Below are 18322 nucleotides of genomic sequence, written 5' to 3'. Positions count from 1 at the left end.
GATGTGGTCTAGATGAAGTTAGTATTAGGTGAATGTACAAGTGGTTGAAAAATCATACTCAAAGAGTAGTTATTGATGATTTACTGTCAAATTGGGAGGACATATCTAGTGGGGGTCTGCAGGGGTCTGTCCTGCGTCTGGTACTATTCAATATTTTCATTAATGACTTGGATAATGGAGTGGAAAGTAGACTTATAAAATCTTCAGATGACACCAAGCAGAGAGAGGTTGCAAGCACTTTGGGGGACAGGATTAGAATCCAAAAGAACTTTGACAAATTGCAGAATTAGTCAGAAATCAACAAGATGAAATTCAAGAAAAGTGCAAAGTACTACACTTAGGAAGGAAAAATCAAATGCACAGCTACAAAATGACTAGATGGTAGTACAGCTGAGAAGGATCTGGAAGTTATAGTGGATCACAAATTGAATATGAGCCAACAATGTAATGTAGTTGCAAAAAAAGCTAATGTAATTCTGGGGTGTATTAATAGGAGTGTCGTATATAAAACCCGGGAAGTAATAGTCCCACTCTACTCTGCACTGGTGAAGCTTCAGCTGGAGTAGTGTGTGAAGTTCTGTGTGCCACACTTTAGGAAAGATGTGAACTAATTGAGGGGAGAGTCCTCAGGAAAGCAACAAAAATGATAAAAGGTTTAGAAAACCTGATTTATGAGGAAAGATTAAAAAAGCTCAATCTGTTTAGCCTTGAGAAAAGAAGAGTGGTGGTGGACCTGGTAACAACTTCAAATATGTTAAGGACTATTATCAAAAGGATGGTGATCAGTTGTTCCCCATGACCATGGAAGGTAGGACAAGAAGTATGGGCTTAATCTGTAGGAAGGAAGATGTTGATTAGATATTAGGAAAAACTTTCTGTTTATAAGGATAGTTAAGCATTGGAATAGGCTTTCAAGGGAAGCTGTGGAATTTCTATCAGAGGTTTTTAAAAACAAGTTAGAAAAACACCTCTCAGGGATGGTCTAGGTATACTTGATTCTGTCTCAGCCCAGGGGGCTGGACTAGATGACCGCTCAAGCCCCTTGCAGCCCCACATTTCTATTCTATTAACTGTGTGTAAAGAAGTATTATGGATTTTAAGAAATGAAAAATGTGTTGTCTGTTATATACATCACAACTGACTGGAGCAGATTAATATGTTCTGACTAAACCCTAATGAGTTCTGGTTTTGAATGATTTCACGATAAAGCATTCCTTACAATGTTTTATAAATTGTAGTTTAACAGTAATTATAGCGCATTGCAGTGATCAATGTTTATTTTTATTTTAGTGCATTCATAATTACTTTAAATATTATTAAATATGTCTCATTTTGTTTCAAACTCGGTTTAAATAAACAGTGACTGACAGCTCTGTCTTTTGGGCTCCTGAAAGTAATGTTTTAGAATGTAGAAGCATCATCTAATTAGCATAAGAAAAGATATGTTGTTTATACATATGTAGCTGTATTCACTTGGGCACCCAATTCATCAATCCATCCTTATTCAACAAAGGAGATGAACTTCAAGAACGTGCTTACTCTCACTGATCTTAGTGGGAGACGCAATGCAAAAAGGTAAAAAAAAAGCACCACCAGAGTAATATCCTGGCCCCACAGAAGGCAGAGAGTTTTGCCATTAACTTCAGCGGGGCTAGGACTTTACTCTGAGGTGTTTTGTTGTTTATTTGTTTTCCAGGATTTGAACTTCTCTGTCACTATGAAGCATTTCCATGAATATAATGTATATTTGAAAAGATTTTTTGATACTAGAAACATTAGGCTCTTATTTCAAAATGTGAATGGAAAAAATTATGTATTTGAAAAAATCAGAGAAGTGATGAGAATATTGAATATTGAGGTTCCTGTGAAGGCTATTAGAACACAATAACATTTCCAGAACTGCCTTGGTGGAGTCTTTGCTTATTTGAGAGAGCAATGTCATCACTGTCATCAAGAAGTAGCTGTAATAATAAGACAACTCTGTTTCCAGACTTCCAGTGACCCTTCAACATCCAGTTGTCTTTGTCAACATCCTGGAAACATGCTGGGGGGAGAGGGGGCTCCAGCTCACTCGGCCCCTGTCCCCAGCAGATGAGGTGGTAGCGGGCAGCCCCACACCCAGGCCCTGCAGCCGGGGACAGGGAACAAGCGAGCTGGAGCACCCCTTCCCTCCCAGCATGCTTGGCCCGTGTCCCCGGCAGCTGAGCCCAGGCAGGGAGCAGGCCGCTTCTGCCTAGTAGTGCTCCATCCCACTCCCTGCTCAGCTGCCAGGGAGAGCGGCCAAATGGGCTGGAAAGGAGAAACAGGGAGAGAAGGAAACACCCCCTCTCTCCCCGCAGGTAATGTGGAGCACAGAGAATGCTGAGGCCCTAGACTGAGTGGGTCGCCGGCCAAAGGAGAAACATGGAGCGGTCACATGTCCTGCGGGGAGGCACCAATCATCTATGCGTTCCAGCATGTTTGGGCTCCACCTGTTAGGGATTCCAGTCTGCTCCTGGCTCAACCTATTGGGATTCCACTCTGTTCTGGGCTCAGCATATTAGGGGTCAGTCACACTGGCTCAATAATAGCTTCTCGGAATCGTTTGTCACTTTTGACTTTGTGTGGTTCCAATTCTTTGTTGTAAATTAGAGCAAGACAGGTTTCAAATGAGACTGTACAGTTGTGCCATCAGCCTGTAATCGGTCAAATGCCTCTGAAACTGTCTTCAATTACTTCTTTTCTCTGTAGAGAAATGTCTGTTCAGAAATCTCTCCGTTATGGTCATATACTTCATAGTCTATTAAACTAACATATTAAATGAAAGAATCTCCTTGGGGACAGGCTGGCTAGAGTAGTCAGGAGGGGATTAAACTAATAGCAAAAACAGAAGGTAAAAAGAGGGAAAATGGGAACATTTAGCACAAATTTGAGATGTTGAGAACAAAATTAATCAAGGAACCAAAGAACATGATAAGAAATTCTTTAATTGCCTATACAATAATGCTAAGAGCCTGGCTAACAAACGAGGAATTGGAATTGCTCACTTGTTCTAGTTTATATTATTGAAACCTGGTGGGATGATTCTCACAATTGGAATGTTAATGAGCAATAGGGGAGGGGGAGTGGCACTTCACAGCAAAAATGGCATTACTTGTTTCTGAGTCACTGATAACTTGGAAGAAAATTATCTTGAATTCTTATGGATCAGTGTCCTAACGGATAAAGCACAAAATGGGGTACTAGTAGGTGTTTGCTACACACCACAAAATCTCATTAGAGAACAAGATAAGCATCTCCTTACACATCTATCTGTAATGAGTAGGGGAAAAAACTGTGTGATCATGGGAGACTTCAGTCTGAGTGGCATAAACTGGAGGTCTCATGCTGGCAATACTAAAACATCCATGGAATTTCTAAACAAGTTCCTAACTCAAAAAGTGCTGCAGCCTACATGGGGGAATTCTGTATTAGACCCCATCTTAACGGATAAAGAAGTTAATGGTAGCTTAGATACAAGTGATTATGACTTCATCACATTTATAATGTCAAGCAAAGTAAAATCTAGAACAACAATATATACACTTGGTGCTTTAATAGGGCCAGTTTTCCAAAGCTGAAAACAATTATGAGCCAAATCAGCGAGGAGAAAGAATTGAATCAGAAAAATATGGTCATAGAATCATAGAATATCAAGGTTGGAAGGGACCTCAGGAGGTCATCTAGTACAACCCCCTGCTCAAAGCAGGACCAATTCCCAATTAAATCATCCCAGCCAGGGCTTCATCAAGCGTGACCTTAAAAACCTCTAAGGTAACCCATTTCAGTGCTTCGCCACCCTCCTAGTGAAAAAGCTTTTCCTAATATCCAACCTAAACATCCCCCGCTGCAACTTGAGACCATTACTCCTTGTTCTGTCATCTGCTACCACTGAGAACAGTCTAGATCCATCCTCTTTGGAACCCCTTTCAGTAGTAGAAGCAGCTATCATTCCCCCTCATTATTCTCTTCTGCAGACAAACAATCCCAGTTCCCTCAGCCTCTTCCTATAGTCATGTGCTCCAGCCCCCTAATCATTTTTGTTGCCCTCCGACTGCGACTTCCTTGCCTATTTTTCAGCATTCTTTCTTGTAGTGTGGGGCCCAAAACTGGACACAGTATTCCAGATGAGGCCTCACCAATGTCGACTAGAGGAGAATGATCACATCCTTCGATCTGCTGGCAATTCTCCTACTGAATGATAATTGGGAATCATTTCAGAGCACCTTACTAGATGTCCAAAAAGCCACAATCCTACAAGAGAGGAAGAAGGTTGTGCTGGTTAAAAAACTGACCTAGTTTAGAGGAGATGTGAAGGCAGCTGTACAAAATAAAAAATAAAAATATATAACAAATGAAAGAAAGGGAAAGATGATAATGAATATAAATTAGAAGTTAGGAATTGTAGAAAATTGATAAAGAATCCAAAGGACACAAGCAGAAATCTATTGCCAGCAGAGTCAAGGACAATAAGAAGTTTTTTAAATATATTAGGAACAAAAAAAAAAATCTGACAATGGTTTTGGTCTATTACTAGATGGAAATGGCAGAATTATCAATAATAATTCAGAAAAGACAGACGTTTTCAATAAATATTTTTGTTCTCTATTTAGGGACAATAAATGATGCAAATTCATCATATGGTGATGATAACGCTCTTTCCATTCCACTATTATTAAAGAAAAGCTACTAAAGTTACATATTTTTAAATAACAGGGCCAGATAACTTGCCTCCAAGATTTTTAAGAGAACTGCCTTAGGAGCTTGCTGAGCTGTTAATTTTAATTTTCAATAAGTTTTGGAGCACTGGGGAAGTTCCAAAACACTGAAAGAAAGCTAATGTTGGGCAATCTTTTTAAAAGGATAAGTAGGATGATCTGAGTAATTATAGGCTTGTCAGCCTGACATCATTGCCAGGCATGATAATTGAGTGGCTGGTACAAACCTCGATTAATAAACAGTTAAAGCAAAGTCATGTAATTAATGCAAATCAGCATGGGTTTATGGAAAAGAGATCCTGTTAAACTAACTTAATATCTTTTTTATAAGATTACAAATTTGGTTGATAGAGGTAATAGTGTTGATGTAATATACTTAGTCTTCAGTAAGGCATTTGACTTGCTACCACACAAAATTTTGACTGAAAAACTGGAACAATATAAAATTAACATGGCACACATCAAATAGATTAAACACTGGCTAACTTATAGGTCTCACAATATAACTATAAATGGGGAATCAAAATTAAATAGATCTGTTTCCAGTGAGGTCCTTCAAGTATCAGTTCTTGGCCCTACACTATTTAACATCTTTATCAATCACCTGGAAGAAAACATAAAATCATCACTCATAAAGTTTGCAAATGACTCAAAAATTGGGGAAGTGGTAAATAATGAAGAGGACAGGTCATTGATTCAAAGCAATGTAGACCATTTGGTAAACTGGGCACGAGCAAACAATATGGGTTTTAATACAGCTAAATGTAAATATATACATGAGGGAACAAAGAATGTACAGCAGAACCTCAGAATTATGAACACCAGAGTTACGAACTGACCAGTCAATCACACACCTCATTTGGAACCGGGAGTACACAATCAGGCAGCAACAGGAACAAAAAAAAGCAAATACAGTACAGCACTGTGTTAAACGTAAACAACTGGGGAAGAAAGGGAAAGCAGCATTTTTCTTCTGCATAGTAAAGTTTTAAAGCTGCATTAAGTCAGTGTTCAGTTCTAAAACTTTTGAAAGAACCACCATAATGTTTTGTTCAGAATTATGAACATGGCTGAGGTTTTCGTAATTCTGAACTTGTTCTGTATGTCATACTTACAGAATGGGGTCTCTACCTTAGGAAGCAGTGATTCTGAAAAAGATTTGGGGATGGGCAGGATAAGCAGCAGAACATGAGCTCCCAGTGTGATGCTGTGGTGAAAAGAGCAATGCAATCCTGAGGGGCATAAACAGAGTAATCTCGAGTAGGCGTAGACAAGTTTTTTCACCTCTGTATTTGGCACTGATGTGACTGCTGTTGCAATACTGTGTCCAGTTATGGTGTACGCAGTTCAAGAAGGATGTTGATAAATTGAAGAGGGTTCAGAGATGAGCCATAAGAATGATTAAAAAATTAGAAAACATGCCTCAGAGCGACAGATGCAGGGACTTCAGTCTATTTTTCTGAACAAGGGAAGGTTAAGGAATGACTTGATTACAGTCTACAAATATCTGAGGAAAAAATATTTAATAATGGGCTCTTCAGTCTAACAGGGAAAGGTGTAACACAATCCAGTGGCTAGGCTGTGAAGCTAGACAAACTCTGATTGTAAATCAGGCACACATTTTTAATGGTGAGAGTAATTAACCATTGGAGCAATTTACCAAGGATCGTGGTGAATTCTCCATCACTGATAATTTTTAAATTAAGATTGTGTGTTTTTCTAAAAAAGATACTCAGGGAATTATTGTGGAGAAGTTTTATGGTGTGTGCTATACAAGAGATCAGTCTAGATGATTATAATGGTCTCCGCTGCCTTAGAATCTATGTATCTAAGTTATAGGTCCAATATAAACAAAAAGACCCAGCCCATAATTATTTATTATCAGTGAGCCAACATTGCTTTAAACTGCTGTACTGTTGATTTTGAAGGTGATAATAGAAAGTTATAACATTTAGCCAAACATGAGCTAAGATTATTATGCTATTTGGGTCCCACTTTTGAGTTTTGCTGAAAAGAAAAACTTGCCCACCAGAAACCACTTTATCCACCCCAAGAGAAGATATAATTTTTCATAGATATGAAACAATAAACAGTAAGAAACATATAGATCCTTAAAAACAATGCCCACCTGTATCCCTGGTGTAACTACATCGAAGTCAGTAGAGATACAACATGGATTAAATTGACCCATAATTTGTATAGTGTACATGCCCCATAAGAACTGAGTAGTATTACAAAAATGAGGCAGAATCTATCAAATGCTCATTTTGATATGATTTGTATTTTCACTGTTAACCGTACATAATTATTTTCAATAAAATAACATTCATTGCAATCTGATAAGTAACCACTACTGTAAAGAAATTCAGTTACAAAGAAAAATATACATTTCTTGTTAAAGAGTAAATACTGAAGTGAGGAACATATACAGTATCTTTAATAAGCTCAAGAGAGTTAAAAACTATGATTAATAAAGTGTGATTTATACCACTGGAATTTTAAATAATTTTAAGTGTGTGTCTGGTATTTTAAACTGCAACATTTAAGACAAATTGGACATTGTCTTCAGTACAATATTTGAAGATGATAAATACATTCTACCAGTCAGCAAAAAGGTACTAAAAAGACAAAGTAGCCATACAGTAAGTGAAGAATAATCTTTTCACAACGTGTTTGGTACACCTCTGGGACCTGCTTTGCAGACCATTGCACCTTCCATAACAACGCATGAAGAGAGACTGCTAACTGCACCAAACTCTGTATAGGAAGCCTGTGTAAAAAGCTCTTTGTAGCTTGAAAGCTTGTCTCCTTTGCTAGCATAAGTTGGTCCAATAAAAGATATTGTCTCACCCACCTTGTCTTTCTTATAAGACTCCATTCAGTCTTCAAGGGTAGATTAGCGACTGGGTGATTGTACTCAAAGGAAGGAGAGTTACCAAAACAGGTTAGTTGGATTGAAGGAGAGATGGAGCCTTTGCCTGATTCATGAGTGTTAGGTATCCAGATACCACAGAGATGAGCACAATATAAAAATGCAGCTAGATCAGGGATTGACAACGTTTGGTACGTGGCCCATCAGGGAAATCTGCTGGCGGACCAGGACGGTTTGTTTACCTACATTGTCCGTGGGTTCAGCCGATCGCAGGTCCAACTGGCCACGATTTGCCGTTCCAGGCCAATGGGGGCTGCAGGAAGCAGCGCAGGCCAAGGGATGTGCTGGCTGCCACTTCCTGCAGCCCCCTTTGGCCTGGAACGGTGAACTGTGGCCAGTGGGAGCTGCGATCGGCCGAACCTGTGGACACTGCAGGTAAAGAAACCGTCCTGGTCCGCCAGCAGATTTCCCTGATGGGCCACGTGCCAAAGGTTGCCAATCCCTGGGCTAGATAGATAAGAAGGGGAAATTAAAAGGTGAAAGAACATTTTATGTGGCCTTTTAAAGCACAGCCACGCTTGAATTTCTCAGATTTTAACAGTCATCACTGAATAGAATTCCCCATAATAATATTTAATTTGAGCACTTACCTGTTTAGGATTGGGTTACAGCAGGATCTATAGATCTACAGATCTGGGTCCATGGACATAGAAATTTGCATCCCAGGAGCTGCACGTGTTATATACAGGAAAAGGTACAGGAATTAACCATAGGCATGACAAAGAGCAAGGAGTACCACAAACAGTTTTACAGGATTGGTTCTTTATCGTTGGATTGGAACTAGAGCTTAGTTGGAAAAACTTTGACACAATCATTTCATTTTCCATCAGAAAATGCAGTTCCACTGAAACAGAAATTATTCACAAAGTGATTGTTGATTTAGCAGAAATTTTATTTTGGAAAAAATGGGAAAACTATTTCCAACAATGTTGAAATGCCCCATTTCAACACTTCTTTTGGAATGAAATGTTTCAATTTTTTTCTTTTGAAATGACTTTGTTTCTAAACTGTTTTATTTTCCACTATATATTATAAATTTTTGAAAAGTTGAATTTGTAATGAAACAAAACAATGTTGTTCAAATAAAACATTTCAATTGACCCAAAACAAACAAACAAAAATTTGGAATTTTCTTTTGTGGACAATTTTGACATTTTCAGGTTTCATTCCTAATCTGAAACCTCATTGAAACCCTCCATGAAATGAAATTTTCCTTCTCTACACAGCTTTAAGTGGAACATATAGTCTTAATCTACAATTAGATTGAAAGTATGGTGGGAATTCCTTTTCAGTGTTGATCCAGTCCTACAAGAGAAGTTGGCTTCACTGTTATCGCCTCTGGGTAAATAGTTTCTATTATTGTGCCCTAATCGTTTTGATTATGTGTTTCTGTTTTGTGTCCCTTTTTCTTCTTAGTGTTAAGACTCGACCTGTGCGAATGCCTCCTGGGTACCAAGCAGAACTTGTTATTCAGTTGGTGTGGGTGGATGGTGAGCCTCCACAACAAATCACCAGTCTGGCCGTAAACTCAGCCTATGGACTGTAAGTAACTAAAAATCATGTTGTATTGATTTATTCTTTACTCAGCTAAGCAATGTATGTTTTCAGTTATACTTAACAGTCACCATGAAAAATCAAAAGTTGCTTTAAGCTTGGTTCTTGGGTAAAAAATTACAAGAACAAGTAACCCGCATAAAGGATGTAATATGAGAAGTTCATCTGACATTCTTATGATTACATCTTTCATATAATATCCCTGTCCTTTTAATCAAAACCTAATTACCTTTCTGAGTTATAATTTTTTTACAGATATCTTAAAATAATCACCAGATTACCTGCGATGGCACAAGAGGGTGTAAATTAGACCACCCTGTGATACTTTGATAGAAGGCAGGCATTGGTGTCACTGCTGCCTTCACTTGGGTACTTGTTAGAAGGAACAGTTTTCATTTATGGCTACGTCTCCACAGAAAACCACCTGGAAAAGGTTGCGGTGGGGATGCACTGGCCACGTATCCTTTCCAACCAGCACAGCCCATTTGATTCCATGTAATACTAATGGGTGTTGCACGTGTGCATCAAATCAGGAAAAGAGTCTTTACAGGTTTGTTTCTGGTAGAGAAGGTATCACTCAGGAATAAAGGTATAGGTTGGCGTTTCTTAGGGGGCCTCCAGGAATTAGGTGCCCAGCGCTTACTGCCTTTCAGTATAAATTTGAGCACTTGCCCCTCATAAGCCCCTTTGAAAATCTCAGCCACAGCCTTTGTATTAGTGTGAAAATATTTGTCTGTCCTTAGGTACTTGTCAGCTCCTAGTCATGAAATCTAGAAACTTCATTAATTTTACCATTGCCAGAATGCATTTTTCACAATACCTAGGCAAACTTCATCTTTGGCCCTTCCTGATCTCATTGAGTGCACCCCTTTCCAGGTCTAGCCATCACCTGGTTCTGGGTGGAATCATTCATTTCTCCATCCTCAGTCTGGGCCCTGGGTTACAGTGCCCTGGTGCTAACCGTGATTACCTCAGCACTCTGATTTATGGCCAGCAGCTGCAATTCTGTTCTATTCTCTGAGAGCAATGACAGTGGTAAGCAGCGACCAGGAAGGATGCTGGAACAATTTGCATAGTGAGCTTTTCCCTAAGGTTTACCATTCCTTTGATCTGGGAAGACCCGACTGCTTTAGACTGCCTCTAGAGAGTATCTCTGTGTCAACCTGTCTCCCTAGGCAGCTTTTGAAAAGTGACAGCCCCTTCTCTTCCTCAGGATACTTTTTAACTCTTTCGTGTTCTTTTGCTCTCCGGCCTCCCACCCTGGGAAAACAGCTGTCATTTCATCCCAGAGCCTGGAAATAGGAGATTATCTTGTAATTTCCCCCAGTGTTTGTTGGGAGGTTGCTTATGTGGGACCATTGTGTTGCCTTCCTGTATATTCTTCCCGCAACCCCCTATTAAATTAGATTTGGGCAGTCATACAGGAAATTCTGATAACCCACCATCATTACAGGGGTGCTGGAACAATTTTCATAGTGAGGGTGCTGAGAGCCATTGAACCAAACTGTAAACTCTGTATATAATGGAAACCACTTCACGCACCCTTACTTCCATCATCTATGCCTACTTATACAGTAACTTTATCTCACTGAGCAGGGCATGTACAATAGTCTTACCTTTATTACATATCCATATTCATACATAGAGTAGTACATAGCTTCACAGTTGTCACACCATTACTGCAGGTACAAAGCATGTATAAAAACAAAGGTTAAAAAACACCTTAAATTCAAAAATCATAAGGCAGTTGATGTGTTATGAAATTCAATATATTTCACTTGATTTCTGTTTACTTTGAGCTCTTGCAAGCTGCAAATTCGAAATATTTATATTTTCATGCAATTAAAGAGAATCATCACACTACTGGTTTTCATTATAAAAGTAGAAAAAAGTGTGGCAAAATTCTGCAAGTATATCTTAGTATATTTTAAAATATATAAAAATATTAAATTAAATTTAAACAATGATGAACTAAGAAGGCCTTTCCTGAAAATGAATGACCAGTTTGTGTGTTCTCTAGCCCCCCACCTGAGCCCAAGGTCCTCAGCCCCTCCCAATATTAACTGCCAAGAAATGTCTGATCAAGATTTTAGCCTTGCCATTATGAAAAATATTAAATTGATTAATGAAAAGCACAAGCGTTCCTCCCTCCCCCCAAAAAAATCAGCTTTAAGAAGTTGAATAGTATGTGGCATGTAATATGCAGTTTCTTTCAGTACCAATCCTTTCTTAATAGTTAGTAACTACAGTAGCCAGTGGGAAATAAGAAATTCCCTCTGAACTCTTCATTAGGTTTATGATTGTATACAGAAGACAGAGAAATTATTCATTTGCCTTTAGAGCTGGTAGTGGTAATCTTCTCCTAATTATATTGTTCCTCTGTCAGAGGTATTATTAAGCCTCCTTCTTTATAGTCAATATTGTATAGCTGGATTACATAACACACCTATATGCATTGTTGTAGCCGTGTGTGTCCTGAGGAAGAGCTCTGTGTAGCCTGAAAGCTTATCTCTCTGACCAGCAGAAGTTGGACCAATAAAAGATATTCCCTCACCCAACTTGTCTCTCTAACACATCTATAGTTAAGTTTGACCACTGTCAATCTAAAGAGTTTTTCTTTTGCAGTTACTTATAACTTTTTCAGACTTCCATCATTGGGGTGAAATTTTATAGGTCTGATCTCTGCCTGAGGTGGGTCAAGTGTTTTCGGAAATTTGAGCAAAAACAGTTTAACTGTTTTCAAGTATAAAGAAAGTGGGGGAAATCCTTTTACTATTATAAAAAAGAATCGATGACCTTTAGCTCACAGATTTTGATTTGGACCACTTAGAAAGTTTTTTTTAAAACATATATTGAACAGGTGCACTGATTTTTTTTTAACAAGTTGGTAAGGGTTTATTTTACTAATGATCGTCCAAAATTCTGATGGCACCCCACATGAATATGTAAGGAGTTTGAGTAGGTTTTTCTGTCTCCTAAGTTGAATATGATACCTCACGTGTCTAATTTGAAGCAGCTAAATTATGGAAGTGCTTTAGAAAGAATAAAACTGAGAACCAATAGAATAAAAACCTACCTAATTCAGGAAAGCTTAGTTATGCTCTTCAGACTGGTTAGAGGTAATTAATGCTTTCTTGAAAAAAATTCTGTCAGAAACCCAGACTGTGGTGGCCAGGCTTATATCTATTATGCTGATATGTAACCTGTATAGATATTTATCATAGGGCCTGCAACCTTCTTTGCCAGAAATTCTTCCTCAGGAAATCTGTGTTTTGGGCTCCATTCAGTTGTCTGACCATAGAATATGCAAGCATATGAGGATATGTTATAAAGCAGTGCTCACAAGCAGTGGGTTTATATTCTTAGGATGCTGTGATGGGGTGTACAAACCCAATACTGGGCAACAAGGGGTTAAGGAATTACTTTGGGCCCAGCCAGCCCCACTCCACCACTACTGTAGGAAATGCTCCAACTGGAGGAGGAGTTAAAAGATGGGGGAACCTCTCTTTTGGTGGCAGACCAGGGAAGAGAGCAGACCTGCAAGCTGCTGCTCCAGCAGAGGAGAGCCTGAGAGAAGGCAGAATCTCTCCCTAAGACAACTACCCAAAGGTCTCTTCCAGAGAGAAGGGAAAACCTGCCACAGAGGCAGCCTGACAGAACAGAATATTTCCCTCTCCCTTCATATGAACTCTGGACTTCGGTAATCCATTTTGTTTTTGTTTGGACTATCCCAGCAAAGGGGGTAGAATGCCTCATGCAATGTCCCCTAAAAAATCCTTCTTACAACAGTCAGATGGCTTTGAGGGTGATAAGGACTTTTTTCTGATTTTCTCCTGTAGCCAAATGCTTGGCTATTAGCAAGAAACATTCCTTCTTTAGTCCTTACTATTGTATTAAGAGTATTTTTTTTAACAGTTGTTCCCAGAAAGATCTCACTGATCACTGCCCCTTTACATGTTTTTTATTTTTACTGTGTTCAACAAAGGCCTCAGACACATCATTTTCTGAAGGCAGATGACTAGCATTTCTGCTGTCTCAAATCACATAAGAGATTGTGTTTTGTTCACGCTCCAGTCTTCTTTTTCTACAGTGCTATGTTGCATCATTTAGATCCCTTTTACTTGCTTAGTACAACCTTGTCTTTTATTTATGTAGGAACATAGGCCTTGCTTTACCAGCTTAGCCCAGTGGTCCATCTAATCCAAATCCCTGTCTCTGACAGTTGGTAGTACCAGATACTTCATAGAAAGATTCGAGAGTCCTCATAATGGACAATAGGGATAGTTTCCTTGCAAACCCCCATCAGTTAGAGGTTGGCCTATGCCCTGAAACATGAAGATTTGTATACCGTATACAAAATGTTATCCTATCTCATATAATTGTGGCTGTTCTTATTTAACCCAACAAACCCTTGTTGAAAGTCTAAGGACAGATCCATGGTCAGTGCTTGGAGCATGCTGTCAGTGCATTCCTTCTGTGAATGTTCTGTTATAGTTAGTTGTTGTTAGTAATAGCAGTACTCATTTTGGCTCCCTTGGATCCCATTTTCTTTATTTTCTGTTTGTTCCTGCTCTCAGTAGTCTGAACTCTGAGCTTAAGTGGTTCTGGGGGAACTTATGCCAAGGTCCCCGGGCTTCAAGCTCTACTCTGGGTATAGCGCTGACCATGAGTATCCCTCACCCTCACTGTCTGAAGTGCTTGGGTGAGGGTCAGGGACAAGTACCTGATTTGACAGGGCTTCAAGACAAGAACTAACAAGCTAATAGAAGAGCATCTCAGATACATCTTCATGGAGACACCCTTCCCACAGCATTGGATCCACCTCAGTCAGATAGAGGTCATTCCTCAACATTCTGTCCAGGAGTGTTCCCCCAGCTTTACCTGTCAATGGAGACAGGAGGAATTCCCCCTCATCAGGGCAGTCCTCAGAGAGAGAGATGTTCTTTGAGTACCCTCAGCCTCTGAAGCCTAAGGAGAATGGCTTTGACATCCTACTCCTCCTCGCAGTATGAAGTGGGTTCCTACGTTTCCCACTTCAGAGAATTCAGAGCTTCCTCCAAGCAGTGACTGCTCAAGACAATCTGCTGCCCTCCAGCTTCCTGAATGCTCCCTCTTACTTCCTGGTCAGTTCCCCTTTAGGGGTCACAAAGTGGAATATATAGCAGTTTGCTCCTCTATAAACAGGTTTCCCTGGAACGACCCCCACTGAGATCCCCCAACCCAAGGAGCCAGCGGTTCTGTCTAGTCCTACCCCACATTAGGGATCTATCTCTAAGAGTACCATGTGCTAGGACTTGTGAGATGGGGCTTCATCTGCCCCACCGATTCTGGCTCTAGCCTTCCCATCCTGAGTGAACCCTTCTGGATGTCAATTTGAAGGTCACCCAGAGTTCAGGAGGAGCTGCACCCAGCCAGCTGGGGCTCTGATGTGAGGCTGGGGGAAGGGAGCCATGCAATACATGGGTAGAACAATGGGGGGGAATAATACAGGACTGGAGTCTGGACACAATGAGGGATGGGGGACAGGAGCTGGGTGAAGACCAGGACACAGCGGACAGATGCGGTTGTCACACTGTCTGCTCTGCTGACTTCCCTGGATGTGGCTGACTCGGCTGCCAAAGTCATGGTGATGGCAGCAACTATGAGATGCTTGTCATGCCTCCTGTTATTGGGGATCCCTGTAGAAGTACAACAGATTTTTGAAGATCTCCCCTTCAAGGGCTGTGCCTTATTCTTCTGGAAGATGGATGAAGCACGGCGTATGTTAAAAGATTCTAGGCCAGTGTTGACATCTCTGCATCTGTATACACCAGCCCCTAAAAGAACAAAATTTTTACCCATGTTTCAACCAAGGCAGAAGTATTATATGCCTAGACAAGCAGATCAGTCTAGGCAAAAACACAAGCAAGGAGAAAGGAGGCCCCAACCATCCACTTCTGCCGCCACTTCATCCAGGCAGCTGCATGTCTCAAAGCAGCCTGTTTGGGTCTCTTCCCAGCTGTTTGTCTCCTATGCAGAAGGAAGGGATGGTGTCCTGTAACATTGCAGTGGCTTTCCAAGTGGATCACCAGCTGTATTGTCATATATTACAAAATCAAGGGCATAATGCCTCATGAAAAGTTCTGAGCATTCAACCAGAGCATACACAACCTCCACAGTGGTTGTGAGAAACATCCTTATCATGGATCTCTGAAGGGTGGCAAAATGGTCTTCAGTCCACACTTTTGCTAGATGCAGTTATTTACCACATCAGGAGAAGACACAAATTTGAGAAAAGCAGTCCTGCAGTCCCTCGTCCGATGAGATTCCTAGCCCTTCCTCCAGCAGAAACTTGTTTGGAAGACACCTAGTATAATGGGCATATGCAGTAACACAAAGAAAAATGTTTACTCTCCTCCCATAACTGCTGTTCCTTGAGATGGGTTGCATATGTCCATTACACGACCCATCCTCCTTCCCTAATGCCTCAGAGCCTGTCATCTAAGAATCCAGTTTGAAGCTCTTGGCATGGAGCATGAAGAACAGCAAGGTTCAGGAGTGGCCTCCCCTGTGGATACTGCTAAGGAAGACTCACCAACACTGATGCACAGTGCGTTCACACACTTAGTATGATGGACATACGCAACACATCTCAAAGAATAACAGCTGTCTGAGGTGAGAAACCATTTCTTCTAGTGAATATGTTTGTTGTAGTGATTCCACTTCTCCCATAATGCCATTCTCCCTCTTATATTGCTTTTCTACATATATATTAAACATCTGCTATAAGATTTTATGGACCCGTTTTGAAAGGAGCCAAATTAAATCAGGCAGTCAACTCCCATTGAATTTTGGTGGGAACTGAACACCTAAATCCCTTGTGCTGCTTTGAAAATCACAGCCTTAGGCATTTTTTAAATAACAGTATGAAATTTAGCTATATATTTCTCCTCTGACTGACTGATGTTTTGCTTTTGTGGTTCCTGGTAGTTGTAGCTCTATGGTTGCTGTATGGAATCTTGTTTTGTACAATGGGAGAAAAGGAAGGACAAAAAAAATTATAGTAAATGCACACACAAGACCAGATTTCATGGGGGAGACTAGATTTCACTGTCTCTGACCCTTTTTTTTTATGTCCATAAATTTGGTAGGGCTCTTAAGTTATATATAATGTAAGATTTGTGCACTTAATTTTCATTATCTACCACATGATTATAATTATAACAAATATATTGTTCCATATGGCAATATTTAGATATTATTACAACAATAAAACATGCAAAGTGAGTGTTTATTAAGATAAACTATACCTGTTTTGAATAACATTAATTACAACATTTTAGGACAAAAGTTTATTTGAAGTCAGAATTATAAAACCATTTATAATTACAATTAAAAACTTAAGCTTTGAAAATAAGGTCTTAGAAAATTATTGCAAATTCACAATAGTAACTGTTTTAAATAATACTTCTATGAATTATACTGTATAATGCCAGAGTATAATGCCTTTGAGGAACATTTCTTTTCTCAGTGTTGCATTTGGGAACTGCAATGGTTTGGCTGTTGTGGATTTTATGCAGAAGACAGTATTGCTGAGTATGGGAACCATTGATTTATATGGATCAAGTGATCCATACCAGCGTCAGCCCCGTTCTCCACGCAAAAACAAGCAGTTCACTACAGGTAGGAGATAAAATACAGTTGTTCTGAACCTTACTCATTCTTTGTTTTCTTGCTTGCGGCTTTTTATTGTGCATTTGAAATGCATGATTATCTGCCAGCCAATGGAATTTATAGAACCATATCAAAGAAATCTGACTGCTCCTTAGGTACTGAAACTTCCTCAAATGCAAAACATTATATACGAAGCTTAATTGTTTGGGATGGTGGTCAGCAAGTAATCTCCCTAGCTGAGTCCCTAAGTAATTGTAAGGAGAAGAAAAACTGATTGTCTTAATGCTAGCCAACTCATGATGTGCACAGTCAATACGTTGATTTTTTTTTTCCAGTTGCCAAATGCTTCAGACAGATAAGTAAGATTTCACTTTAAAGCAATATGTATCCTCTGCCAAATCACATGCTTTAGTCTTTAAATAAATCTTTATGGTCGAAGGACCAACTAAAGAAACACATCCAAGGGACATCTTCATTAAGTAGCTAAGCAGCTTAAGACAGGAAGTAGACATTTTTATTCTCCTACATTGGAAATAGTAACTAGAGCCCTTGATAGACGATTATTAAATCTATCTGTGAATTTTTTTTAAATTTTATCTCAAGAAGCATATGGCAGACATCATTAAGTGTTGCATAGTGGAAATAAGTTTCCACCAATACAATTACACTTTGCCTTATGTTTTTGTTAATATAAAATTTCCATTTGTGTCAGAAAATTAGTAAAATGAATACTTTATGTTTGTGTAAAATATTTTGTCTATACGTTTCATTTTTACACAATTAAAACAGTCTTATTGACAGACACGGTTATGAAATTTTAAAGTTTGGTAACAAAACAATTTGGATGTAAAATGTCAAGGTTTATAATCTAGTCATGAATTTTGAAAAATGTAAATTGTAATGTACTATTAATGTATGACAACTATATGTTTATCAATAAGTCCTACACTAAGGCACCCAGTCATGTTCTCATTGGAATCAGTGGGAATTTTGCCACTGGCTTCGGTGGAAGAAAGATTGGACTCTAAATTATTAAAACTTAAATAAATCTCTATGTTCTACTTTTGTCCCTGAAATACTGTTTATCTCATTTTACAAATATCTAACCCCATCAGGTTCAGTTCTCAACTATGCCAAGCATAAAGATGATGTAAACTTGCCACTGCTGATGGGAGCAACTCCTGGTCTGGCTGGGGCCACAGAAGCCCCTGCATAACTTTGCTCCTCTCTTAACCATGCTTCAGCCAGACACTGCAGCAACTTCACAGAAGGGGGACTGTGGGTAGCTTCGTGCCACCTGAGGATTCCCTTGTGTCAGGCAGAATCTTTTGCTACTCCTTTAGGGCAACGTTCCAGCTGTTTTGTGCACCTTATTATTGAGCCCATCTTGTATAAATACCTAATGAAAATAACAATCTTTTTTAGACCACTCATAAAAATGATGCAT

The 18322-nt window shown here is 39.4% G+C and overlaps 1 protein-coding gene across 6 annotated transcripts in view; it reads left to right on the top strand.

The window, feature by feature from the left end:
• STXBP5L (syntaxin binding protein 5L) overlaps positions 1-18322 on the top strand; it is a 451518-nt gene that overhangs the window by 351045 nt on the left and 82151 nt on the right. For all 6 annotated transcript variants that reach the window (XM_075071819.1, XM_075071811.1, XM_075071817.1 and 3 more), the window contains exons 17-18: positions 9085-9210; positions 16733-16884. In XM_075071819.1, the coding sequence (XP_074927920.1) occupies positions 9085-9210; positions 16733-16884 (278 nt within the window). The remainder of the gene's footprint in view (positions 1-9084; positions 9211-16732; positions 16885-18322) is intronic.

This window comes from Chelonoidis abingdonii, chromosome 1, assembly GCF_003597395.2.
Source record: "Chelonoidis abingdonii isolate Lonesome George chromosome 1, CheloAbing_2.0, whole genome shotgun sequence".
Classification (NCBI taxonomy): domain Eukaryota; kingdom Metazoa; phylum Chordata; order Testudines; family Testudinidae; genus Chelonoidis; species Chelonoidis abingdonii.
The sequence above is the reverse complement of the archived record's forward strand: the minus strand, read 5'-3'. Positions and strand labels throughout refer to the sequence as shown.